This window comes from Callorhinus ursinus, unplaced genomic scaffold (assembly GCF_003265705.2).
Source record: "Callorhinus ursinus isolate GAN/ISIS: 27379988/994484 unplaced genomic scaffold, GSC_fseal_2.0 scaffold15, whole genome shotgun sequence".
NCBI lineage: Eukaryota > Metazoa > Chordata > Mammalia > Carnivora > Otariidae > Callorhinus > Callorhinus ursinus.
This window is the reverse complement of record NW_027397077.1, coordinates 490,895-518,063: the sequence shown is the minus strand read 5'-3', so window position 1 is coordinate 518,063 and position 27,169 is coordinate 490,895. Positions and strand designations below refer to the sequence as shown.

At 49.0% G+C, this 27,169-nt stretch overlaps 1 protein-coding gene across 3 annotated transcripts in view; it reads left to right on the top strand.

Annotated features, from left to right (window-relative positions):
* Nucleotides 1-14,514: 14,514 nt before the first annotated feature.
* MED26 (mediator complex subunit 26) overlaps nt 14,515-27,169 on the top strand; it is a 53,142-nt gene continuing 40,487 nt past the window's right edge. Inside the window, exons 1-2 of one of the 3 annotated variants that reach the window (XM_073900935.1) lie at nt 18,631-18,807; nt 19,521-19,612. Coding sequence is in view for 2 of the 3 variants with exons in the window: in XM_025885189.2 (XP_025740974.1) it covers nt 14,781-14,852 (72 nt within the window). In the remaining variant the exon portion in view is untranslated. Of the gene's footprint in view, nt 14,853-18,629; nt 18,808-19,520; nt 19,613-27,169 lie in introns of those variants that run through there. The other 2 variants (XM_025885189.2, XM_025885190.2) reach the window with 2 other exon arrangements.

The following is a 27,169-nucleotide window of genomic DNA, read 5'->3' as shown; positions in this document are numbered from 1 at the left end:
TCTTCTGTACTCTCGCCTGCGTTCGTGCGTGTGGTCTGCACACACACCGTGAAAGAGAGACGTTTAAAAACATTAGAAACAGGGGCGCCTGGGTGGCTCAGTTGTTAAGTGTCTGCCTTCGGCTCAGGTCATGATCCCGGGGTCCTGGGATCGAGTCCCACATCAGGCTCCCCGCTCAGCGGGAAGCCTGCTTCTCCCTCTCCCACTCCCCCCGCTTGTGTTCCCTCTCTCGCTGTGTCTCTCTCTGTCAAATAAATAAATAAAATCTTTAAAAAAAAAAAATGCACGTATGCAGAAAAAGGAAACTAACAAAAAAAATCTCATTTAAAAAAAAAAACAAAAACATTAGAAACAGTTTTCCAGCATGGAAAACCCTTTCCCGCCTTCCTCTTTCCTTTCTAGCATTTTCCTTATACATATCAGTACACAGGCATACCTTGGAGATACTGCAGGTCCAGGTCCAGACCGCCCCACTAAAGCAAATATTGCAATAAAGCAAGTTGAAGGAGTATTTCGGCTTCCGGGCGCATATAAAAGTTACGTTTACCCTGTATTGTGGAAGTGGGCCGTAGCATCACGTCTAAAAAACTGGTGTGCGTGCCTTAATTAAAAAATACTTGATCGCCAACAAATGCTAGTCGTCATCTGAGCTTTCAGTGAGTCAGAATCCCCGATCACAGATCGCCAAAGCAAATACAGTAATGATGACAGTTTGAAATATGGTGAGAATTACCGAAACGTGACACAGAGACACGAAGCGATCAGACGCTGTTGGGAAAATGGCGCCAAGATACTGGTTTTGCCGCAAACCTTGGGTTACTAGAAAACACGATGTCTGCAGAGGGCAGTCAAATGAGGTCTGCCTGGATGTGACATAGTTCAATCATGGTTAAGGTGGCTTAGGTTCTACTGTGTTCATTTTGGCAGCATTTCCTTCATATCTTCCAGGCTGCCAGACAGGCTTCGTGGTGTTGGGTTTTAATTACCGCGCTGTGTCAGTAGATCTTTCTTTAACCTTGGCCCTCTTGCTGGTCCTCTCGTGTGTGCTTGGAACTTGTACTTTGCCCAGTGTTATAAATGCCACTGCGATCCCCATTGTTGTGACCTTTGTTGGCTTCCTTCACTGGTGCTTCTGCAGAACCTAGGAAGGCCACGTTGGTATGTACCATCATTGCAACTTCAGTGGCTTTTCTTTGTTTTGTTTTCAAGTTCCTTACTGCCAGTGCATGTTCATTGTAGAAAAATCATAAAATATAGCTTTGCTCTAAGGGATAAAACCAATAATCACCTTTGCTCAGTGTCACTCAAGGTACACATCTTTCTGGCTTGTTCTCTCTGCACTTGCATCGGGTATGGTGGACATGTTTTCGTTACGTAAATTATATCTCTGTGTCTTCTAGCCTGTTTTTCTCATCTGAGAATACATTTCCATATTTTCCCTACAATTACCGTTGTTGATAACATGATAATGATGTGCCATAATTACTTCAACTCATCCCCAGCTGATGGAGACTTGAGTTGTCTTGAGTTTTTGTCTATTATAAATATCGCTGTGATGAACATCTCAGTATGTCATCCCTAATGAATTTTTGGAGTCACTTTTTTTTTTAAGATTTTTTTTTTTAAGATTTTTTAAATTTATTTGACAGAGAGATAGTGAGAGCAGGAACATAAGCAGGGGGAGTGGGAGAGGGAGAAGCAGGCCTCCCGCCAAGCAGGGAGCCTCATGCAGGGCCGATCCCATGACCCGAGCTGAAGGCAGATGCCTAACGACTGAGCCACCCAGGTGCCCTTTTTAAAAGATTTTACTTATCTATTTGAGAGAGAGCGCATGCACACACAAGTGTGGCGAGGGGCAGAGGGAAGGGAGAAGCAGACTCACCACTGAGCATGGGGCCCTGATGTATGGCTTGATCCCAGGGCCCCAAGATCACGACCTGAGCCCAAATTAGATTCTTAACCAACTGAACCACCCTGGCACCCCTTGGGGTCACTTTTAAAGAGATCCATCTTGACAGCTTTGGGCTAAGAATTCTAAAGAAAAATGCATCTTGGACGACTTGCATCTTTGTTCATTTGTTCATACATATGTATGTTCATATGTACAAGAACTGGGTTCTAGATCCCCATCAGCTTTGACCAGGAGTGGTATTAGGCTACTTCAGTTTGCTTAACCTGTTAATAAGGCCGAGAATTTCAGGCTCCAACCAGATAACTGTTTTATTGTGCAAGCAACTGCAGTTGACATCACGCCAGTCGGCTTTCCACCTTGGTCCTGATGGTTAGGGACCTCAACCACCATCTGAGTACTAAATGCCAACTACTGCTTGCCCGGACCATGTTACGTGGAGTCACCGCCAAGCTGAGAAGCTGCACGTTGAGAATGAAAACAAGGCCACAGTTTGCAGCACCTGCCCTTTGGGATTCATGTTGGAAACTCCCTTTCCCTTCCTCCACTTTGGCATTTCAAGAGGTGGAACATGTCCCTCCTTTGGTGGGTTTCTCATTGCACTTCAGTTCCAGCTATTCTAGAGCAAAAGTCAGAAACTATGGTTCCCAGGCAGAGGCTGGCCTGCCACCTGTTTTTGTAAATAAAGTTTTATTGGCACCCAGCCACGCCCCTTCGAATATGTATCATCTAAGCCTGCTTTAGTTGCTTTCCTGCTATAATGGCAGTGTTGTGACGGAGACCATCTGGCCCACGGAGCTGAAAATGCTGTCTTTCTGGCCCATTTATGTGATGCGTTTGCTAACCCCTGAGCTAGGGGACGATAGAGAATCTCGAGGTGTCCTTTCTCTCTCCAAAGCCACTCAAGTGGAGTCATCTGCACACCTTGTGGTCTAGATTTTAATAAACACATTGGAATTTGCTGAAAATTGAGCCAGCTGTTTTCAAGCGTGAGCTTAATAGACCAAAATGTAATTTTATTTCTCTTGATGGTTAGGGGAGAGATCCCTTCTGGGCTGCCTGTGATTCTCCTGAGCGGGAGTTCCTCTGCATCAGCAGCACAATGTGATAGTGAGATCGGCTCTCCTCTGAATGGTTAGATTTGAAAAGCCAGCGAGGCTGTCATTAGTGAGGCATTTTCTTTTCATTTCAACTGTTTCATTATCTCCTTCTTAACCACATTTGTGTTTATGAGATATTTGACAAACCTCCCGATGTTTTCCTGTGTTGATGAAAGATGTACGCTGTTTGTGTATAAAGCAAAAGGCCTGGTCTTTTTAAAAGGAAGATGTAAATTCTACTTCGGGGGTTGTTTTCATCATTCCCTTGATTTCCATTATTGCACAGAGAAAAGTACTTGATCCGCTTTGAGCCCCTCTCTGAGAGTTGCTGGAAATGAGAGTTTGATAATAGTGAGCATTCCTGCATGGGAAATTGGGCAGAGGGGTCTAGAGCAAGTTAGAAATTCAAAGTCCACATTTTTCAATTAGAAAACAGTAAGAACTAGTTCAGAGTATGGCTCTGTGGTTTTCCTTTTGACCAGTGGGTGGTTTTGGATCAGACGAGGGGTCAACAAACTGCTGCCCACATCTGGCTTGCCACCTGTTTTCATGGTCCACAAGATGGAATGGTTTTCCCATTTTTAAATGGTTGAAAAAGGATCAAGAAGAAAAAGGAAATTCCAGTTTCTTTGTCCATAAATAAAGTTTTATTGGAACGCTGCCACACCCTTTCATTTACGTATTATCAGTGGCCGCTTTTGAGCTGCAAGGACACAATTGAATCCTTGCGACAGAGACCATCTGGCCCACAAAACTAAACATATTTACTGTCTGACTCTACAGAACGGTTTGCTGACCCCTAGACTGGACAGTATTTTTTTTTTTTTAAGACATCGGGTGGATCCTGTTCATCTGTATTTAGTTCACATTATTGTTGCAGCTGTTAGTGATCAATGTGGGCATGAGGGTATTGGAGTATGCTGGGGGAGTTGCAGAAGTTATTTTAAGGGGAATAAAGCTTTGGTGCATTTAATTAGAGTTTACTGTGTGAATCAGAGAAAAGCGTGGAAAAGATGGTTATGGTAGACCTAGCACGATGGAGGTCTGGGCCCGATTACAAACATCTCTGTCCCTTACAGAGTGTGATGTGGGGCAGCGAATTGGCATCCTTGCACCTCCATGTCCTCATCTGTGATATAGGGACAGTGAGGAAGAGAGCCTTGACACGTACCTACAGCCTGCCTCTCACATGCGGCAGGCACTCAATAAGTGGTAGTATTTTTGTTGCTGTCATTACTTTTATTAATAAAAGACCTCCTTGATGGGGTATTGTGAAGCTTAAATGAGGTAGTGTCTTAGTCTGCCCAGGCCGCCATAACACAGTGCCACAGGCTGGGAGGCTTAAACAACAGACGTTTATTTTTCTCATGGTTCTGGGGGCTGACAGTCCAAGATCAAGGTGCCAGCAGCGTTGGTTCCTGGTGAGGCCTTTGTCCTTGGCTTGCAAATGGCCGCCTTCTTGCTGTGCACTCACGTGGCCTTTCTTCTGCACATGCACATGCACATCTCTCTTCTTATGAGGACACCGGCCATATTGGGATCAGGGGCCCACCGTTATGACCTCAGTTAACCTGGGTTACCTCTCTAAAGGCCTTATCTGCACGTATGGTCACTTTGGGGTTAAAGCTTTAACATACAAATTTTTAGGGGACACCATTCAGTCCATAACAGATGGTCAAAGGTCCGCCCTGTAGTTAGAAACTCAGTAGCTGGAAGTTCATGTCCTTGGCTAATAGTATGCTTCGAGGCATTAAAAACTTCAAAGGACTCCCTGTGGTCTAGGAAAGCTGACCTTGACATCCGGTACAGAGGGATTTTGCTTCCTAATGTTTCGTAGTGAAGTATTTGTGTGGAAGGGGGGTGACGGCTTCGACCGTTGCATCTCAGACCTTGGTGTCCCCACGAATCCCCTAGGGGTCTTGGCAAAGTGTGGATTTGCCATAGTAGGCGGGCGGCGCAGGCTGCGGTTCTGCATTTCAACCAGCTCCCAGGTGATGTCCATGCTGCTGGTTCCCGAACCACACTTTGAGTAACGAGCCTGTCTGTTCAGTAGCCACTAGCCAGACATGGCTATTTCAGTTTCCCTGCCAGGTAACTAAAATTAAAACCCCAGCCCCCAAGTCACGAGTACATTTCAAGTGCATTTCATGGCAGACACCTCTCATTGGGCAGCACTGCCTCCGAGAGAGAGAATGAATGGTAAGCTTTCCTTGTCAGGGGCCTGCATGGGTTAAGTTGCCCTGTGGCTCCTGTGACGAATGCCCGCAAGCTTCATGGCTTAAAATAACACAGATTGATTATCTTACAGTTCTGGAGGTCAGAGGTCCAAAATGGGTCTCACTGGGCTAAAATCAAGGTGTTGGCAGAGCTGGTTTCTTCTGGAGGCTCTAGAGGAGAATCTGTTTTCCTTGCTTTTTTGCCACTTCTAGAAGCTGTCCACATTCCTGGTTCATGGCCCCTCCCTCTACCTTCCGAGCCAGCAGTGGGTGCACAGGTCTTTGTCATAATGCCATCTGCTTCTGCTTGCTTCTTCCCCGTTACAGGACCCTTGTGATTACATTGGGCCCACCCACTGGGATCATCCAGAATCATCTTCCTATCTTGAGGTCAGCTGACGAGCACCCTTACTTCTACCTGCAACCTCGGTTCTCTCTTGCCATGTATCATCATTTATTTACAGGTTCCAAGAATTATGGCCAGGATATGTTTGGGGGTGGGGTGATGTTATTCGGCCTAACACAGGGCCAGACAGTAAATACTTTTGGCTTTGTGGACCGCACAGCCTCTTACTCAGCTGGGCAACTCTGCTTTTTGTAGCATGAAAACAGCCGGAGACCGCACACATCCGACCAGGCCTTGCTTGCTGTGTGACTCTTTTTCCATCCTTAACTTACTTTCCTTTTTTATTTTAAGATTTTATTTATCTATTTGCAAGAGAGAGAGAGAGTGGGTGAGCACGAGCAGCGGGGAAGGGCAGAGAGAGAGGGAGAAGCAGACTCCCTGCTGCAGGGAGCCCGATGCGGGGGTCAATCCCAGCACCTGGGATCATGACCTGAGCCAAAGGCAGTCTCTTAACTGACTGAGCGACCCAGGCGCCCCATCTTTAACTTTCTTACGGAAAATTGTAAACACACAAAAAGGTAGACTAGTGTTGTGGTTTCCCATGTACGCATCAGGCAGTGGTTTTTTAAATCTTATTTTATACTTTGCTGTACTTGACTGATCATCCACACCAAACATCTATTACTCTTGTAATCAGGAAAGAAGAAAAATACACAAAGATGGAAGCATCAGAGGATCTAGGAAATGTGAGGAAAACCACCACCACCACGTCTTGAGGTTAAAAAGGAAAAAGGCACAAACAGAGCTTCTGGAACATTTGTCCTTTTCCGTACTTCTCTTCCACGAGCTGGGAATTCAGCAGAGCTTGGGATGTTCTCAGGGCGGGCGGCAGCTCCATTTAGATGGGCTGTCTGTCGGTCAGACCCTTTCCAAATAGGGTATTTGCTTGCTCATGTCTCCTGAACTCTCTTTGTGACACTTTACTGAGTGAGAGAAGAAAATCTCATCCAAGTGGTTTGGTGCAATCATCCAGTTCTGAGATTCATGTTAAGACAAATGAACTATGTAGTTGCCAGGGTGATGTGGCGAGGGAGCCCCGGCCATGGTGGGGGTGGGGGGTGCAGTTGGGGGACACATGGTTCCCTGGTTTTACCGCTTTGCATGAAGATTTTACTCTCACTTGGGAGTCCGTGGGCCTCAGCCACCTAGGAGAGCACACTGCACGTTCAGGAAAGGCCAGGAGGAATTTTGATAAATGGCTTGGTCTTGTGCATATATGTGTGTGTGTGTGTGTGTGTGTGTGTGTGTAAGAGAGTCGTGTGTGCACAAGTATGTGTGACATGGGCTATGCATATGGCATGTGTCAGCTGAGTTTGTGGCCTGTGTGTTGTGTGTGGTGTATGATGTGTGCACCGCACACATGTGATGTGCTCTAGGAGCTGTGGTGTGTGCCTGAGATTGTGCGTGAAGTGCAGGTGGTGTGCAGTGTGTCCGTGTGTCCATGTGCAGTGCATTGTGTGTTACACACACTGTGTGTGGAGCTGGTGTGTGGTGTCTGGTGTGTGTGCTGTTAGAGGCAGGATTTTTTTTTTTTTTTTTAAAGATTTAGTTTATTTGACAGAGCACAAGTCGGGGGAGCGGCAGGCAGAGGGAGAGGCTCTACAGGGAGCCTGATGTGGGGCTCCATCCCAGGACCCCGGGATCACGACCCGAGGTGAAGGCAGACACCTAACCAACTGAGCCACCCAGGCGCCCCTGGGGTTCTTTCTTGAACTGCCCTTTATCTCTTCCTACATGAACAGAAGTCAAAGTCCTCGTGCCAGGGCTTTCACGCATAACCTTTATGTTTCGGCACAACAAGGGGTGACCAAAGTATTGCTGCCATCCCATGTTTCCCGATGAGGAAATTGAGGCCAGTCCAGGGAAGGGACTTGTCCAAAGTCCCCGGGGTCATCAGCAGAGCTGGCACGAAAGCCTGGTCCCCCGACTCTTCTCCGATGCTGCCGCACTCCCACCCGAACACCTTTATTTGGGCTCTACCACCCGTTTGCTGGCGTGGATTACGAAAGCATGTGGCTCGTGCCCAGCACACCTGGGAGACCTGTCCAGAAGCCTGGGGCACCAGAGCCAGTTCCAAATTCAGAACTTCTCTTGCTTTCCAGCAGCATGTGCTGTATATGCCACGACGCCCCGAGGCATCTGGGCTAGCGCTCACTCATCAGAGAGTAATATTGCTAAAGTAACACAGCCTAACGTTCACAACAGAGCTGGGCCAGCAGAGACTGAACGGCCTCGGACGAGCTTTGCCAACCAAATGGGTCTGATGCAAAGTTAAAGAAATTCTTTGGACTTTTGGAGCTGTGGGGTTTGGGAATGGGGAGGGGTTCGTGGGCCTGTGATCTGAGTCCCCACCATGTCCCTCACTTGCCAGCGATGTTGGGGACAGGTCGTTCCTCCTATTTGTGCATCAGTTTCTCTGTCTGCGACCCTGATGGCTTCGGACCCAGTGTTGCCAGGAGCTGACACTTCTCTCCGTGTAGCCTGTAGTGTTTGTAGGAAATACTTTCTGGATCATATCACCTCTCTTCACGTCACTTTCTGTGTTGAGGCTACAACACAGCCTTTGTGTCTGGGACATTTCCATTGGCCAGTTGGGGACCTTTTACTGTGGCTCCTGTCTGCTTCTGTCAGCTCCTGGTGGCTTTTTGACATCAGTCCCTTGGCCCTGGTCTGCTCCTTGGGGAAATGGCTTGTACCTGGTTTGGTTCATGTGTTCTCTCTGCCAGTCTGGGAACCCTGAGCTGTGGGCCAGAGTCGTCATCCTGCCCAAAATCCAGTCACATGACTTTAGCCAGATCCCTCCTCTGAGGAACAAGGACCAGGTCACCTGGTTGGCTAGTGAAGTCAGCAGTGTGATGGCGGGGAGGAAACCCACTCCTAGGGATGGTGAGGAATAAGGCTGGCCAGGAACATGGGCAGTGTGTATGTGTGCCATGTGTGGTGTGTGACAAGGGGGCCTCACAAGGCCAAAGGCTTAATTGAGATGAAGTGGGAGGCCCCTGAGTTTTTAGAGCAGGGGACAAGATCCAAACCCTGTCAGCAGGAGAGCTGTCTGGAGCAGAAAAAGCTACAAGAGATTGATACTTTATCCTGCAATTCCTTTACTGAGGAAGAAAGGATTATCTTATTTCTGGAGATGTTTAAATAAAATGTTTATCAAAGTCATTCACTAGAGAATTAGAACAGTTCCTGATTTTATTTCTTTGCTTCATAAGGGGTTAGTATGTGAGCATAAAAATTCATTAAGCAAAATAATAGCCTCTAATCTAACAATGATTTAGATCACTTGATTGAATGACGAGATTATTTGAACATTTCAAAAACACTACTTTAGCAAGTTTTTGGAGGTCTTTAAAAAAAAAGGCAAGAAGAATAGTTTTATGACTACAAACCAAAAACAGACAAAATTGCTTTTACAGTTTCCCAACCGTATTACCTGGTAAGTCTTCTGAAAATTAAGTGTAAATGAAAGAGATTGATAGGAATGTTCCCGTAGCTACTAGGAAAAAAAGCATGGGCCACAGTGGGGTAAGTGGAATCAAAAGAGAGACAGAGTGATCCTTTATTTTCTTTGTGTGTATGTGTGTGTGTTAAGATGATGTGCACTGTGTTGTTTTTATGTATGATAATTCATTACCCGGTACTTAGCTGAAGGTCAGCATAATAAAGGAGATAATTAAAGCTTAAAAGAAAATAAGCTGCCTGGACATGTGTGTGCTGCAGATCGGAGGAGAGAACTGTCAGCAGGCGAGAAGGTTGGGACAGGGCACGGGTTCAGGAGAGGACAGAAACAGAGGGGACACATGGCCAAAGACAAACACCAAGTGGGAGGAGCCCAGGAGTTAAGGAGCCATGAGAGTGGGAGAGCATCGTCCAGAATCAGAAGGATCCAGCCTGAAATCCCAGCTGTACCATTGGGGGCGAAGGGGCCGTGGGTGTCTCCTCACTGTCTGACCTCGGGGTCTTCCTCGTGTGTCACTTGAGGATGTTAGCAACTGCGTCTCTGTTAGCTAGCACTGAGTAACAAATGACCCCAGTACCAAGTGGCTTAAAACCTCTATTATTGAGTCACAGTTCTGTGGGCAGGAAATTGGATGGGGCAAAGTGGGGCTGGCTCTGAGCCCTAAGGGCTTCTCAGCTCTCATGCCTGGTACCTCACCCAGGGCATCCCAGCCTGCTGGGGTTAGGCATATGGGGCTCGGCGTTCTCTGTCACCGGGAACCTTGTTCTCCTTCACAGAGGCGTGGGGCCACCACCTCTTTCTGAGTGGCCCTACAGCACTGTCACTAGATTCTGACGTGGTAACTCCCTGCCCCCAGGTCTTCAAAGGTGGATGTTGCCAGGCTGCTGCTCTTTCTCTTTCATTTCTTCTCATTCCTTATGGCCGAATACTATTCCAGCCTGTGAATGTACATTTCATTCATCTGTGCACCAGTTGATGGACGTCTGGTGTTTGTACCTTGCACCTATTAATAGTCCTGCTGTGGACATTTGCCTGTACAAATCTCTGAGTGTAGGTGTTCACTTTTCTTGGCGAGATTGATAGGAGTGGATTTGCTGAGTTGGGTGGTAACGGCTAGGCCTTCTTGAAGCTTCAATCTGGATCAGGCAGAGCATGGTTCCACTGCATTCTCTAAAGCAAATTGTAGCCACCCCCCCCTACCCCCCGAGTCAAGAGGAGAGGCTGACAAGGGCCTGACCGCCCTGCCCAGAGGGGTTCATCTGGGTCCTCAGGTAAAGCCCTCAGCATGCAACCTGACACGTAGTAGGTACTCAATAAATGTTATTCTCTTTATTACTAAGAATAATACAAAACTGGGGCAGTAGGTAAAACACAGACTGTTAGGACTTAGATGGACATCCATCAGTAGGCCTGATAGCAAATCCCTGTTCAGGATTTTGGAGATTATGGGCACACTTCAGATTAGCAGTATCCAAGTCAGAAGATGACAACTAGAGGCTACTAGAGGTCAGAATAACTCCCAGCACTGGATGAGAAGAGGAGGCAGCGCCATGTGTTCATTCTAGCAAATGTGGAACTTCAGGGACGACTGTCAGAAGAAAAATCACCTGTTATCCTGCCTGTCAGTGATAACTACTGTAAATATTTTGGCTGCTTTCCCTCCAGTATTTTTTCTGTGCATCAGGTGCATTAAGTAGACATATTTTTATAAAACCAAAATTAAGATCATAATGTATATGGTTTATATACTGCATTTTAACATTTAGTATGAAATTGGGAGCATTCTGTGTTGTTCAATACTGATTTCAATGGTTAAGATTATCATCTGTCTGTCTATATCTAGATCCTTTTTATTTATGTATTTCTGAAGCATAATGTCCAGCTTTGTGAATTTCTACATGTTGTGTACACCCATAAGACAAGACCACTACCCAGGTGGAATTACAGAATCCTGTGGTCCCTTCCGGGCCATAACCTTCCCGTTTGCACAAATCGACTCCCTAATTTATTTATGTACTTTCCTTTTCCTGAACACTTGGGTTGCTTCCAATCGTTTGTCCTTATAAATGATGCTGCTGTCTACTTCCCCGTATGTACACGTTTGTCTGCATCTGATTGCTTTCTTTGGATAAATTTCTGGAAGTTGGGAAATACTGGGGCAAAGGGTATGAACATATGGAAATGCTGTCAAAGATCTTTCTTGGTACTCCTGGCTCCAGAGTGGCTTTGCCCTCCTTGGTGCACCTGCACTGCTTGGACAATACAGTTTACAGCAGCGTCTTACTGGGCTCCCAACCTGTTTCCAGTGCTTGGAAACTTCAGAACTAGATCCTCAGGAGCAGGCTTTGTGCCTTTTAATGTGCCTTTGTATCCCCCTGCTTGAAGACACAGTAAAATTATTTTGAGTTCTCTTGTCTGTCTTTGGAGCCCTTCCTAAAAGCAGTGACGTTTCAGGGGCTATTCAAAACCAATTGAAATTTTTTTCGCTTTTAGAATAAATAGGACTTGCTGCAGAGCCAAGCGGAACTCTGAAACTCATTTCTGGGTACATCTGAGATGATCAATAGGGTTGAATGAGTTAATATATGAGAGTGTTTTTAAAAAATTCCCACCAGATGTTAAATTCAGAGCAAACAAATCGGTCAAAGTGGGGTGGTGGTTTGCTCACGTTCATTTTTCCTATTAGTCATCGAAGCCCTCACATACTTTATTGGGGTACGTCCAGTCACTTTCTCGCCTTTGAATTGCCCAACTCCCAGGGGTGTAGGTGTCTAAAGGGTCACAGCTGCCTTTCACTTTCTGAATGAATGAGCCTGCCTGGTGGGTCCCTGCTGTTGCTCCTTGCCACCATGTAGTGTCGCTGTTGAAGACTGGTCCTAAGCAGTTGTGGGAGCTGGCCTGCTCACAGCTTCCTTCTGTGATGCCCTTGCCTATTGGGCTTGAGCCACTGCAGTTCATTGAGGGAGAACGAGCCCACACCCTCACTGCCAAGCCTGCTGAGGGTGCTCTGCACTCAGGCTCCTAAAACTACCTTCCTGCCACTTCCATGGCAAGAGCCAAGTCATGGACTCGGAGCCTCTTACCTTTTGGGGGGCCACCTCACTAGGAGGTAAGACAGCCTTTTCAGGGACAAAATATCTGGTCCTTTCAGGATGGGGGGGTGGATGTTCTCTGGACCTAGCTAATTTAAAGGGCACGTTGCTGGGGAAGAACCATTACAACAAGAGGATTTACCTTGAGCCCCACCTTTGTATAACTGATAGGTGCCATTTCAAGTATCTCTTCCTTGAAGCAGAAGGTCTTGCCAGGTGAACTGCAGTTATTTATCCTGGATCTAAGAGAAGCTAACGTTTTCAAGACTCCCACTGAATGCCGATCTGATTTAATTTTTACCACTACATATATATGTTAAATGTGAAATAAAGCTACGTTCTAGTGCCCACACTTTCAGGGCACACATGTAGACACAGTGTTAGATATATTTATCTATCTCTCTCTATAGAGAGAGATGGATATATGCATCTGTGTCTATGTGCATCCTAATGTCTATACAGTATATTTAATACTCATTTGTTAAATATTTATGGAGCCCCACTTTGTGCCACATCTATGGAGCTGAACTGCATACCTATGTCTGGGTATGTGTATACAGCTGGCCATGCAGAACTCAGTCATCTTAATGTTGCTTCTTAGTTTAAAAAGAGCAGGTAAGTTGAGTGCTTTCCAAATCTTTCTTAAACAACCTGACCCATGCAAAACAAATTACTTCTATGTGATCCTTGATTAAAAAAATAAGATCTTGAACGTCTGAGTTAGAAATTAAAAGAAAGGCAGGACCAGAATATGCTTGGGGGAGAGCTTGTTTATTTTGCTTATCTAAAGTGAGATAAAGAGTATCTCCAAATGGGCTGGTTTCCAACCTGGACCATGTACACAAAGCACCTCATTCTAGGAGAGTGAGTGAGTAAATTAAAGTATTTTGCCCATGTTTATTTTCTCCTACAAGTGTGATGTAAAACTTTTCACATGTCCAGAAGGAAGCAGCCACAACCACGTGCAGAAACAGCCGTTTTTGCAAATAAAAACGCTTCCCAGAAGCATGACAAATGCAAGACTAACAGGTGTAGCACAGATCCAAGGCGCGCGTGTGGTTCTCATCAGCTGCCTCCCTCCTGTTTTAAATCTAGGTCTTCCTAGATTTCTCCGGAGGCTGCAGCTAATAATCCACTCAGCCTGCCTTCTCACCCCTTCTCATAACAGTATTCCTAACAGGGCTTCCAGAGGGAGCAGAGCAGTAGAAGAGGGCAGTAAGGTGGGGGTGGGGAAGGAGGCACCTTAGGCTTGACATTTAACAATTATGGGTTTGACCTAGAACTCTGGGTGACCTTGGGCCTCAATTCCCTCCTTTTGTGAAAGGTTTTGTTCAGAGAATGAGGGTTTCAGTTTTCCAGCACCTCCACGCAAAGCAGGGTGGGTCTTTTAAACCAGTGGTTTTCAACAGGGGACGTTCTGCCCGACATGGGACATCTGGCAATGACTGGGCATTTTTGGTTGACCTGACTGGAGGGGAAAGTGCTACTGGCGTTTAGTGGGTAGAGACCCAGGATGCTGAATATCCTAAAATGCGCAAGACAGCCCCTGCAACAGTGATCCAGCCCCAAATGTCATTGGTGCCCAGGATGAGAAACCCTGGCGTCGACACAGGTTTGCAACCCTGGGGTCGGTGGGCTCACGGGGCTGGCTTTTGGGCTTTCCCCAAAGCTGGCGTGACGGCTCCCCCGAGAGGCGCTTTGCGGTCTCATGTTTTCGTGATCCCAGCACGCCAAGCGCTGCAGACCCCCGCCCTGCACCCCCTCCCTCTGTAAGGGTGGAGCGGCCCCCGGCGCCCGAGATGACCCTTCCGCGCACATTATCACAACATGGACTTGTCTCCCTCGCCCCCAGGAACGGCAATCAAGGGGCTGAGGACCCCCGGCTCGGAAAACTTGGCAGCTTCCCCCGTCCGCGACTCCCATCACCTCCGTCGGTACGGGGAAGGCTTTTCTCCCCAATAAGGAGACCTTCCGCCACCCCGCCGCCCCCCCACCCTGAGGCGGCCGCCTGGAGCGCCCAGGTTCAAGGACTCGGCGCGCACCGCGCGTTTCCGTCGGAAACCTCAGTTCCCCACGGCCCAGCCGGGGGAGGGGCCCCCGGCGGCGGCCGTTGCCCCGCCCAACCGCCTCCCAACGGCTCCCTCCGCCGGGTGGTGGGCGGGGTGGGGCGGTAGACCAGTGCGCATGCGCGCGCATGCGTGGGAGGTGTGGGGGCGGGGCTCCCGCGCGGCCCCGCCCAGGCCCGGCGTCTCCGCCCGCCCCATCTCCCAACCTCCTCAGCGTGGCGCCGACGCTGCGTGCGGCGCGGGTTACCCAGAGTGCTCCGCGCGGGAGCAGCTCACTGGAGTTTGGTTCTCGAGGCGGCGGCAGCAGCGGCGGCGGCTCCGGCGGCTCCTCCTCCTCCTCTGGTGGCGGTGGCGCCCCGGGCCCGAGCCCCGGCTCCCCTCTCCGCCACCCCGCGCGCCCCCTCCTTCCCCGGCGCCGCGGGGAACATGAGGCTCCGCTCCCGGAGGCCGGCGAGTGAGTGACCCCCGTCCCCCGCCTCAGCCCGCCCGCCCGCTGGCCCGGCCGCTCCCCCCCGCCTCGCCCAGGCAATGACAGCGGCTCCGGCGTCTCCGCAGCAGATCAGGGACCGGCTGCTGCAGGCCATCGACCCCCAGAGCAACGTAAGTACCCGCTGCGCGGGCCGGGACGGAGGCCGCGTGGGCCCGGGACCCTCCCCCTCCCTAATGCCCCTCGCCCGCCGGGCTCCAGGGAACCCGCCCGACGCCCACCGACCCCCGAGGGCCGCTGCCATCCCGGTCTCTCGCCCCACGGGCCCGAGCCGGGGGCAGGTCGGGCAGTCTGGCGGCGCTCGGTACGTGAGGCCGAGGCTTCCGTGCGGCCTGGGCGGAGGGAGCAGACGGGAGCTGAGGCCAGAGCTTTCCCTTCTTTCTCGCTCCAGCTCTACGACCCTTGCTGCTTCTGACGGAGCTCACCCGCCTTGCCCTTCCCCGTGGACTCGCGACCCCCGGGAAGTCCTCCCGGCGTGGGGGGAGGGGAGGGAGAAAGACTGTGGAGCAACTGGTGTCCGGGGTATGACTCGGGAGCCTGTGCCGCCTGTGTCTCGGCCTTCTAGGTGATCAGGGAAGTCCTCCTTCCCTCTTCTCCCGGCTGGAAGCACCTTCCTGGCTTCAGAGGGAACCCCCCCCCCCCCCCGCCGGTTACTTTGCCCTTAGCCGGGTGCCCAGGGCGCCTGGAGAGTCCCCCCTTGGTTCTGGGAGTGGACATGCCTTTGCCAGATCCCTTCTGGGATCGCTGCTGACGGGAGATGATTTTGGGGAGGGAAGGATGCTTCCTGTTACCTTTCTGGGCCTAAATGCTCATTGCGTCTCTGATCAACCCAGAGCCCCGCTTTTTGGTGTGAATTAGAGGTGATTATTTTGTCTCCTGTTCCTTCAAGAGCCTTCCTTCGGCTCTCCCTTCCCCTACCTGAGCGTCCCAGCTTGGTGGTTTGTCACCTAGATGGTCAGGGTTAACCCCAGGTTGTAGCTTTCTCAGATCGCCCTCCACCGAGGCTGCTGTTTGCAGAGGGATCTCCTCTGCCCCCCTTCGTGTGTGTAGGGGAAGACTCATGGTGTTTTCATATTTTTTCCAAGGGATTGTTGGCAGTAGGGGTCATTTTCCCCTGTGGCAGGAGCAGGTTGAGCAATAGGAAGATGTTGTGGCATCCAGGTATGAAGTGAGCCCCTGCATTTGTTGGGAGACCAGGGAGTGGCCATTGAGATCACTTTTTAATATGCTGGGATCGAAGAAAAAAATTGTCTTGGGCCAGGTAACTCAGATTTCTCTCACTGTAGCGTTTTTGTTTTCCCTTATGTGAGTTTGACTAATTACTTTTAGCATTATGCTTTAAGCTTGGTATTTTTGGAGTAATTCACATTGGCTTGTACAATTTTGGTAGAAATTGAGGAGTTATGGTCTTTGTAAGACTCTGATTTTTGTATCACAAGTAATCCTCTTATCCCTAGTCTTCAGGCCCCATTAAGATTAACTAAGTGGTAATTGTTTTTAACAAATGTATACGTTTTTGTTTTGACTTTGGGGATGGAGTAGACACAAGGTATATAAAACCTGTCCGAATTTTTTGCAGTAACTGGTGCCGCCGCGGTTCCCAAGATTGAAATATTAGAGGATAAAACAAGTGACATGAGAAATGTAACCTTGGTGACTTTTCCATCTTTTGTCCAGAGTATAACTTCTTGAATTCCACATGCTTGTTTCCTTCAGGAGAACCTGAGAGGTTGCTGAGATATTAGCACTGATCCTTAATGCCACCTAGGAGAGCTTTGGGATCAGGAGTCGCTTTGACAGGCGGTCACGATGTTGTAGATTAGGTGGAGCAGTGACCTTAGGGGTTCCAGTGTTGTGTAAGGCTGTAATCTAAAGGGTTCCTAGGGGGAGAGGAAGGAGAGGAGGAAGAGGGGTTAGCCAGAAGAGGGAGAAGGAAACAAATCTCAGGTTTTTGTATTTTAGTATGTGCACATATGTTACATTCATAGAAGCCCATGGTTGTCTTCATGGCATGGGGTTCACATTTCATATGGTTTGTTTTGGGGACTCCATCATTAATGGGTGTGCATAGAATTCTAATATAAGTGTGGTGGATGGAATTGGGAAGCTGTGTCTGAATATGAGCTATGAAGAAAGTGCCTCCTTTAAATGCCGCCATTACCAGTAACAATCCGTGAGCATTGTTAGAACCTTTTGACAGGAGTGTGCTTGGAGCAAACCCTATATAGGAAATGGAGCCATGGCAGAATAGGTTACTGGCGGAGGTGGTGCGACCAGAATTCTGCAGTTTCTCTGGATTGATCTGGGCTCAGGCGAGAGTGAGGTAGCTCCAAGAAGGCATTGCCTGGGCTCAGGCGAGAGTCAGGTATCTCCAAGAAGGCATTGCTGGCGCGCAGCTGCTTTTCTCTACCTTGCCCAATTGTGAACTCCACCTTGGGATAGTTAGTTGACACATATTTAAGATGCTCGTGGAAAAAAAAATGGGGACAGTGTTGAAGAGCCAACACTAAAATTAAACCTCTTCTGAGAGAAGCGACAGAGAATTGTGTCATGTAATGCTTACCTTTATGGGCATGCAATTATGGTTAACAAACTTAGCTTTTGCTTGAAAAATCAATGTCAGGCAGCTGACCTAATATCCACAAGAATCTGAGAAGTTAGCAAAGTTAACAAAGTAACTGACCATCTCCTTGACAAAGGAGTTCTTGAGAGGAAAGTTGTCTCTATGTTCTCAATTCGAGCCTCTAGAGTATTTGAATTTTTGTTAACAGCAGGCCTCTGAGTTAATAATTTCTGCCAACTCAGTAATAAAGTAAATCTTCTACACTCCTTTTCAAAAAGCAGCTAACAGTTTTTTCAGAACAATCTAAGCCTTACCCTCCTTGTGGCTATGTCAGCCAGGGTGTTGAAAATCTCTGAAGTGCAGTGTGTGCGTTTGTCCCAGCTTAATTTTGGTGGATAGAGTTGAGGGCTGTGTCTTCCTTCTGCCCAGAAATTGGAGTCCGTCCACCCAAGCACAGTCTCCTCAGCAGGTGATTAGGTTCTTGTCTATATTGGACACTCATCGTTTTATGGAAGTTCAGGCTTTGTTTTCCTGACCAGAGTGTGGGCTTCATGAGCATGGTCTGTTTCTTCTTTCCCTAGAGCAGAACCATTGGGCGCTTTAGAGTGCTAAGTGCCGGTTAAACTAACTGAACCCTAGAATCCTTCTTGGGCCTATGAAGCCCATGTGACTTTTATATACGCTGAAGTTCAGTCTTGGAGTATTCTAATTCAGAACTCTCTAGAACCGTGAAGGACACGGATGTTAGTCTGGCATCCCAGGATAGGTCTGACAGACGGTGGAGTGGGTACTGCATCCCCATAACAAGTTGAATAATGGCACAAGGCAGGCCTTGCTCAAAGCAAGTGAGCATCTCTGTAATCAGACCAGAGGCCAGAGAAGGCACTGAGGGGAAAAAGGGACTTGAACTTGCCAAAGATGTCTGTGTAAAGGCCTCCCAGTGGTCAGGCTCTCCAGCAGGAAACTTCAGAAACTGCTTTGTTTCTCACAGTTATGCAGACATCAGGCACAAATGGGAGGTGGTCAGAGGCCAAGGGGCCTCTACAGAGAGACACACAAGGAATGTGTCAAATTCCCACCTGGGAATTTGAAGATTAAGATGTTGCCTAGCTTCTCTGGGCTGCAGGGTCCGTGTCTGCAAAGTGGGACTGGGAACTGGTGTGTGCACCCATAAAGCTCCTTCCAGATCCAGGGTTCAGATTCTAACATGAATTGTTTTAAAAGTTTTTTCTTTTAATGCAAGGTGTAGTCCGTGAACTTCTTAAAATAACAAAATTCTAATGGAACTCGACACAGAGGTATATACTTTAAGTGATTTTGCAGCACTTCAACAGGGTCTCCTGCTTCCCCCCAGCAGCGCTGTAAAGGAGGTGGAGTGAGCAGCCGGTCTCCCCTTCCTGAAGGTGCAGAAGCCAACAGCATGATGACAGTCGGTGCTGTTTAGTGGGTGTCTCCTGTGGCCAGGAGAGGACAAGATGCTTTTGTTTTTGCTGACTTCATTTGAGGTGACTGCCCTAAAGTTAGGGACTTACCCAAAGTTTAACTGACTGTTTCTAACTCTTAATGTCACTACACTGCCCTCAAAGGTGGAGAGATGGCTTCAGAAGAGGCCCGAGAGGCAGTTCTTGAGCTCATAAGAAAAGATGCGGGGAGCCTTTTCTGTCCCACATAAGTTTATATGAGATTACAAATTGGTTTAGATTTACCTGTGATAGATCTAACAGGTTGATGATATTAGCCTGTCCTGGAAACATCTTAAGGTTTCTGGCAGGGACAGAATCCTGGGCCAGACCATACCATGGTGTGGCAACTACCAACTGATAATGGAACTTTTTATAAGTCTTGTATGCCAGTTTTGTGTTTTGCTTCAAGATTATGGCACTTATGATGTTAACTTGAAACACTGTTGATCCTGCCGAAAGGAGGATTGTTAAAAATTGTAAAAAAGAAGGCCGTAGGTTCTGATTCTCTCCAATGTGTTAGCGGATCTAAAATCTAAACGTGTATATGTTCTCTGATCACTCTGGTTGCCCAAGTGCAATGACATTCCTGTCTTTGCTCTTTATATGTGGCCAGGATGTCTGAAGAGAGCAGTGTGGCATTTTATGACTTTTGGACAGGCAGGTAACAAGTGTCACTTGTGAAGCAGGTGTTAAGTCCTTGTTCTGACTGACTCTCTTCCTCAGAAGAAGGTGGATTTTACATTCTGTCTTCGCAGAGGTCTCCTGGTGGTCCTCAGAAGTGGCTTTAGTTGTGATCAGAGAATATTGTCCTAGCTGGAAGTCACAGAGGCCTGGAGGACTGTCTAAGGTCAGCTTGTGGGAAGGGGCCTTTGTCTTGATACAGATGTGAAAATGCTCCATGGTCACCTGGGCTCCTGGGCTCAAGATGTCGCTGCGTGTGGCAGGACATGCACCTCAAGGGTGCCAGCCTTGGGGTTAGGTGAAGGAGCAGTGCCTCAGTTTTGGTGTCTGTTTAAGCATCTTCTCAGACAGAGCTCCAGTTTAACCAGAACCAGAACTCAGTCCGATTCCTAGGTGACTGCAGTTCTCTGGGCAGGTCCTGCCCAACCTCCACTCTAAATCGCCTTCTGGAAGCTGGGGGCTTTGTCTCTGTCAGTAGAAGTTGTGCCGCCTTCTCCCCCCCTTGTGCTGTCCTTTGTCTGGTCCCTTTGGGACCCCTCAGCTAGTTGTTGGAATGGGTGACTGAGTTTGTGGTTTGGCGAGTGACTGCATAGGCAGTGCATTTTCAGCCTGGCCCTTCTAGTGCCCACACTCCTCCTGTTCACTCTCAGGGCACACATGTAGAACTGAGCAAGAATTGTCATGGGGATTCCATGAACTAGAGGGTATTTCCTGCATAAGGAAGACATACCAATATTCTGCATGTGCTGGTTAATAGTGGTCTCTGAATTCCAGGTCTGGGGAGGCCATACACTAACATTTCAGTCACCAACTGATATACACTGATTATGGAGAAATCTGGTAAAACTAAAAAAGGTGGCTCAGCAGTTGAATAAACATTTCTAGCAGTTGCTTTTGGTTTTGGGTGTGGGGGGTTCAGACCTGGAGGTGCCCAGCCCCTGCCCTCGAGCGACCTGGAACAGGAAGAGAATGTGCACATGGGCAGTCTGGGGTGGGGTAGGGCTTGGGGGGGTGCAGGGGTGGTCTTACAGGGCTACAGCTCTTAGGTCTAAATGGAACAGTTCTTCGCTTGTCTTATTCAGAGGTAGTTCAGAATTTTGAAGAGCATGAAATGACTTCTAGAACACTTCATAATTTGAGTTTTCAGAATGATAAGTTTTAGAGTCAGATGCAGGAAGTCTGTTCTTGGTTCTTCTCTGACCTGAGGGAAACAATTTGGAGGGATGGCTGGCAAATCCTTGAATAGTTTGCCTTCTCAGCAGTGGGATGGGAAGGGGGCAAGCATCAGGTTCTCTGAAGGGCCTGGGGTCTGCTTTCAAGTAGTTGAAGAGCTGTTGTACCCTGGGGTTAGGTTTGCTCTGTGTGGCTTTCTGAGGCAAACCTAGAGGGGGAAGGAGGGCCTGGGAGGTAGGCCCTGCTGCACTTGGGGGAGCTCTTGATTATTGTCAGAGCTGGCTTGAGACAGTCCAGAACCATTGTGCCAAGTGGATGTGCAGACATGCCTGGGCCTTCCATCTGGACCCCCAGACTCCTGCCCACGAGTTCCTGGAGGTTCTGTGATTGTGTGAGGAGCCCACTAAAAAAGGAGAAGGGTCACATCAGGTGATGTGCCACTGCCAGGCAGGTGGGGCTGAAAGCCTTTGAATGCTCCTGGGACTGCAATGAGGTTTCCTGTCTCTATCCACTGGAGGCTGTAAAATGGACAGCTGCAGCCTACAGAGCACCTACTATGTGCCAGGTACAGCGTGGAACACTTTGCATACCGGTTTGTTCTCTGAATTAGTCCTAGAAGTAGATGCTCCGTCTTCATTTTAGGGGACAGTAGAGATTAATGACCTCTCTAGTGTTGCAGAGGACACTATGGGCCTATACCCGGTGCTGGTAGGCTCAAAAGTAGTGGGTTTAATGACAGTCTCCTGCCTCCCACATTATTAAGCAGTGCCCAGCAGGGAATTTGGACTCCACTGTGTCTTCTGAGGTTTAACCTCATAAATACAAAGTGTTTTTAAATGTTAAGTTTCGTGTTTCCATTTCCATAGAAGTTCCCACAACCTTTCTCCCTTTGGACTCTTCTAGCCTTGGCTCCTAACCTTTTTGCCTGTCAGGATCCATTTCTATGATCAGAAATACTCAGGAGCTTCCACATAATGACAGGTGTACTTTTCTTAGCTGGTTTTTTTGAGAAAATTCAAGGAAAGAAGCTACTCCTAATCTAGTCATGCTTTGAAATGAAGTTGTGTCTTATCATCAAAACAGCCCCCACTTAAATCTGCAAGCTAACCGTCCTTGTTTGTGTGTAACACCTAGGATGGGACCCTCTGCAACTCACCTTTGTGGCCTTCTGTCATCCCTACTGCTCTCCTTTTCCAGAAACCTTTCCTGCTTTTATCCCAGACAGTTGCCCTCAGGCACTCTACATAACTTAAAAACCCTACATTCCTGCTGATAACAGGTCTTGTTGATTACATTTTCCTTGGGATTGCACGCTCCTTGGTAGTGGAGCATGAGTTAATCCCCATGTTTCTAGGACTTCCGTAGCAAGCCGGTGCTCAGAAGCTTGTTGATCTTCCTGTGAAAAGGGCTGATCTTAGGAGCTGGCTGTCAGCACTTACGGAGCAGGTACTAGGGGCCGGTACTTTTCAGTGCTTCTCACAAATTCAAAACATTTAGTACGTACAGCAACACGGGGAGGGAGGTACTGGTGCATAAACTGAGGCTCAGTAGACACACACCTAGAAGGTATCACACTGGGATTGGGACTCCTCTTCCCACCCCCCACCAGGCCTCACCCACCTGCTGCCACCTCAGATGTCACCTCAGAGAGCATAGTAGGTACGAGGTAGGCATTCCACTCTCTTGCCGGAGTCGGGATCCTCATGCTGGATTTGTCTGTGGTATGTTTTTATGCTAGGCTGGGAGGAAAGTTGTACCTGAAATGCTTTGTGCTTTCTCTTGAACTGGCTGAGGAAAAGGTGTGAGGCGTTTTTTTCCTGCTTGTCTCTTGGCTGGCATTGTTCACCCCTGACAGAGAAAAGTTAACTCTTAGTCTTAGATCCCTGTCTATGGACCCTGGAGATATTGTTCAAATGCTGCCTTGGGACTCTTTGGTCCCATGACAAACCGGACCCTTCCTGGACACTCCTCTCCCCTGGGTTTCATCAGGGCCAGAAAGTGGGTGATGCTTCTTCCAGGCCATACCCTGTGGTGGGTCAGCTCATGACTGCTGTGAAGATGCCCGTCACCCGTGCACGGTGTGCAGAGTGATTTCATAGGTGGCCAACTGTGGCCGGCCTTGACTCTGTGGTGGGGGTGCTGGTTCTGTGGTCCTCTCACGGAAGACTCGTGTATATATGTGACTACGGCTCACGCTGAGAGCTCAGCAGGCGGCCTGGCAGCCCTCTTCCAGGCACTGGGATCCCCACTGCCCTGCCCATACTTGTACCTTTGGCTCCATCCCCTACCCACACCTCTGGTCACACTTGGTTCTGGGTAGCCACCTGATCCACCAAGCTGGCCGCAGCTCTCCTTGCACACCTGGGGGCTGGGTTCTTCTTGTCCTCCTCCCCCCCAGTTCTATTAGCTCTCTGGACCCCTCTTGCCATCAGGTCCCTGGCTCAGCTCAGGTTGGAGTGTGGGGCCGTGGCCACGTTCTCTTTCCCCAGGTGATTGCGAAGGTAGCTAACTGCCCTCCTCTTTTTAAGGCCAGCCATTCTGGAATCCACTTCAGGTAGACACTTTCCAACTTTATTTACCCCGTGCATCTTGCAGCTGTGCCAGGCAAGCAGTTGGCAAGCTGACTTTTTAGTGCTATCTGTGGATGAGCGACACTTATGTGTAGGGTATAAAATAGGAACAGTTTACCCTTTTCGCCAATTGTTTCACATTATTTCCTTCAAGTGTTCAGTTAGATAGATGCCAGCAGAGCACTTTTCTTCTACTTCTACAAATTCTTTTGGCCAGCCAACCCTAGAGGGAGGGTCGTACTGTGCTCATGACAGGAACGTAAATGCAAAAGGGCTGATTGGCTTGTGCCACTCAGGCTTAGAGGTGAGTCTGTTCTCAGGTGAGGACCTGGCTTTGCTCTATCTCTTCTGTAGTGCTCCCTTCACACAGTGGGGTGTCTTCCTCCCAGCTCCCCCAGTTGGGGATTCGCCTTCTTTGACCATCATCCAGGGGAAGGAAGAGAAGGTGATGCTTTTCCAGAAGTTTCAGCAGACATTTCCTGGTGCCTTCTCTGGCCTTTGGTGGAATTAGTGTTGATTGGTGCACCCCTAAATCTGGGCATGGTGTAGTTCTACCCAGACCGGCCCAGAATAGAGGCGGTTCCTCCAGGAAACATCAGGGTCCTGTTGGTGGGAGGGGGTAATGGGGTCGGGAGCAATCTGACAATGCCCCTGAATGCATGCCAGTTTAATCAGCTCTTTGATGTGATAATACCATCAAATAGTTGGGCATGGTGCTGGCCTGGGAGACTTGGGTCCAGATACAAAAATGGGTGTTACTAAAATGTAAGGTCTGGAGTAAGCAATGGAATGGTTTGGATGTTATGAGGTCACAGCACGGGGTTCTGAGTACCCACTCCTGGTTGTACCCGCAGACCCTGATTTGCCTGTAGTCACACTTGGGTACTTTTCTGTTACCTTCTGTTAGCGCTGGTGCTGGGGTGCAGCTTCTGATCCCGTCCTGGGCTGAGGAGCACTTTGGGGGTCTCGGAGAGCCTGCCAACAAGTGCTGCTTCTTCTTCAGTCCCCGTCATCTCTCCTGGTGCTGCCCCCAGCCCAGGCAGGGGGACGTGGTGCAGTCCAGAGACCCAGACTCACACAGGCCTCCTGTAGCTCGGAAGTGGCCCCTGTGAACAGGCGAGAGTTGAGTTCTCCAGACTTCTGTCCTCTTGGCTCAGAGGAATGGATGGGCACTGGATGGTCTGTTCAAAGCTGATTGTCTTGCCCATTTCCTCTGCCCTTGGTTAACCTGGGTAACCGGAAACTGCTACCTGCAGTTCCGGGCCTGGCTTCTTCCCCTTAGGTTAACTGAGAAGGGTAGGGTCAGATGATCTTTAACGGCCTTCTCCATTTTTCCTTTCCTTTGTTTTAGGGGGGGAACCACCCCCAATCACCAACCTGAAGTTGGTGATGTCTGCCCCCTGCCCCCCGCCCCTTGCTGGATGCTGGTAGCCTAGCAGTGACAGAAGTGGGCCACGTGTTACGTTTTTGGTATGATCATGGGAGCAAAGCTTTGTGAATGGATATTTCACTTTCACTTCTATTTTAGAGGAACTTCTCAAGCATTTACAATTCTCAGTTTGAAGGTTGGTGACAAGGCAGTGCTGCCACTGAATGCAGGAACTTAACTTCTCATCAAAGGGCAGAAACATCACCCTCCCAGGTGTTATGTGAGCTTTTCCTTCCTTTGCTTGTAACCTCCCTCACCCCATCACTGAGTCAGAGTGGTGTTTGTGAGCACATGTGTGTCTGTCTGTCTGTCTTATGGACAGACTTCTTCCACGTGGTGGGAAATGCAGCAGCTCAAGTTTGACCTCTTGACAGGTAGGCCATTGAAGAAGAGGGGATTCGCTCTCTTGCTTCCAGTTTGAAAACTGGAGAATCACTCTGGCTTGGTTTGGAGGTGAAGGGGGCCTTGTAAGAAAATGGCAGTGTCCACAGGAAGTCAGGGAGGAGCATGTAGAAGCAGGGTCTGCGGTTCAGACAAAAACAATAGGTGCCCCCCAGCCTGCTGTCATTCTCCCGTGTGGCAGGACAGAAATGGTAAGGACACTGGTCGGGGGTGGGACTGACTTGGGGTTTCTGGTAAACCTGCCTGTCAGCTCCACTTAGAGGGGAGTGGGCACCTGCTTGTCGCCCTGGGGATGACACTCCTGTTAGGATTACAGTGAACATGGTTTTCTGTCTGGTGGGAGGTGGGCTCCCCCAAATTGGGAAATAGGAAGTGGCATCATCTGCTTTGTGAGATGAGCTGACCCTGGGCCCAAAAATATACTTTGTTTGTCGCTCCGGGCTGTCTTCCTGGGTCATCGTGCTGTCTTCAGTTCCCCGCTATAGGGTTAGTGCTAACTGCACCTCTGCAGGAGTGAACGAGGCCTAACGCCTAACACTGATCGGTTCCCATCGTCCCCCGTTCCCCTTGCACCTTGCTGTGTTGGCCATTCCATTCTCTCTAAACTCTCTGTCCATGTGCCTCCTTATCCCTGAGTGTTTTGGCTTTGCCTAGCACTACCAATGCCCTATCTGCCTTTCAGGCTTTTCCCAGGTACTCTTAGAGCCTTGGCTTCCAGCAGCACCTGAACCCTCTCTCTCTAGCTGACTCTTGTCCTGGATGTGCAAGCAGCCCATTCTAGAGTGGAGGCCCCTTCTTTCCTCCTGCCCTTGGTATGCTGCTCTGTGGTGGTTGGTGGTGCCACCACTCTGCAGGCGACCTCAGAGTTGTCCTGGGGTTCCCCCTCTTGTGGCAGCCCCCTTCCTGCAAAATGGGATCTCCAGGGAGGTCTAGTGCAGCTGCTTAGCAGTTGGTCAGCCTCCTGCTCTCCTCCCCACACCAGCTGAAGAGTGAATGTCCCAAAACACAGACATTTCATCCCTTCTGTTGGGGCTGTGTGGCTGGCTGGGTGAAGTCTGGGTTCTTTAGCATATAGTGGAGAAGACAGTCTTTCTCTGGGTGGAAAACTTGGGCTTTGTCATTAGACAGGACTAAACTGGAATCTTTTTTTTTTTTTTTTTTTTTTTTTCCTGCAGCCTTGGATGAGGTCAGGTTTTCAGCCTTCATTTTCTCAGGAGGATGTACATACGCTGCTTCGGAAGGCTCTTGAGAATGGAATGTGGCCCCAATCCTAAGTGCCCTGGGTATCAACATACATGGCAGCTAACAGTTCACAGGCCCAGTAGTGGGCAGCCCCTCTCGCTGCCAGTTCCTGTCCTTACCCTCTGGTCCATGCCTATTGGATGATTAGTACTGGGAACTAGCCAATCACAGGGCTGCATCTTCTGGCCAGTGGTTGAGGATAGGCCTGTGACCCAATCAGAGCCTGTAAAAGTTTTAGCACTTTGCTGGTGTGGTTGGGTGGGGGGGACATGAATGGGAGAGGATATGAGCAGGTTGCTGCTAGGGTCTCCTGCTTGGGGACAACCTGCCCAGGAGTGAGACCAGCCCAGGGAGTTGAGGGAGGATTAAGTCACCATGACCTGACTGGCCCAAGGCGAGCCCTGCCTGAACTTTTCAGTTAAGTGAGCCAGTGGCTTCTTTTCTGGATGAGGCCCTTTTGAGCTGGCTTTTCTGCTACTTGTAATCAAGAGAGTCTAGGCAGAATCAGCCAAGCACATTATGCTCCAGTCTAGCTCAGGCGTCCTCTCTCCCCCGCTGCTCCCACTGTGCTCAGTTGCTCATCAGTCAGCTCTTGACCTGCTAGTGTACCCACACCTGGATGGTCCACCCTTCCTCTTTTCCCCTCCCTCCTCACTTCCTACCTGCCTCTCTGGGCCCAGGGTGCCTCCGCCAGCAAGGCCAGTGCCAGCTATCTCAGGAGCACCGTCTTCTGGCTGTTCTGGTGTCCTGGTCTGATCTTTCCCACAGCACCTTTAATCTGACATGCCTGTATTGCACCCCCCCACCCACTTTGGTTCTTCTGCTGGTGCATAGTGAGCCTGTTTGTTCTGTTAGGGTCAGTGACCAGTTTATGAACTGATGTGGGTCCATCTCTGATTTCAAACTA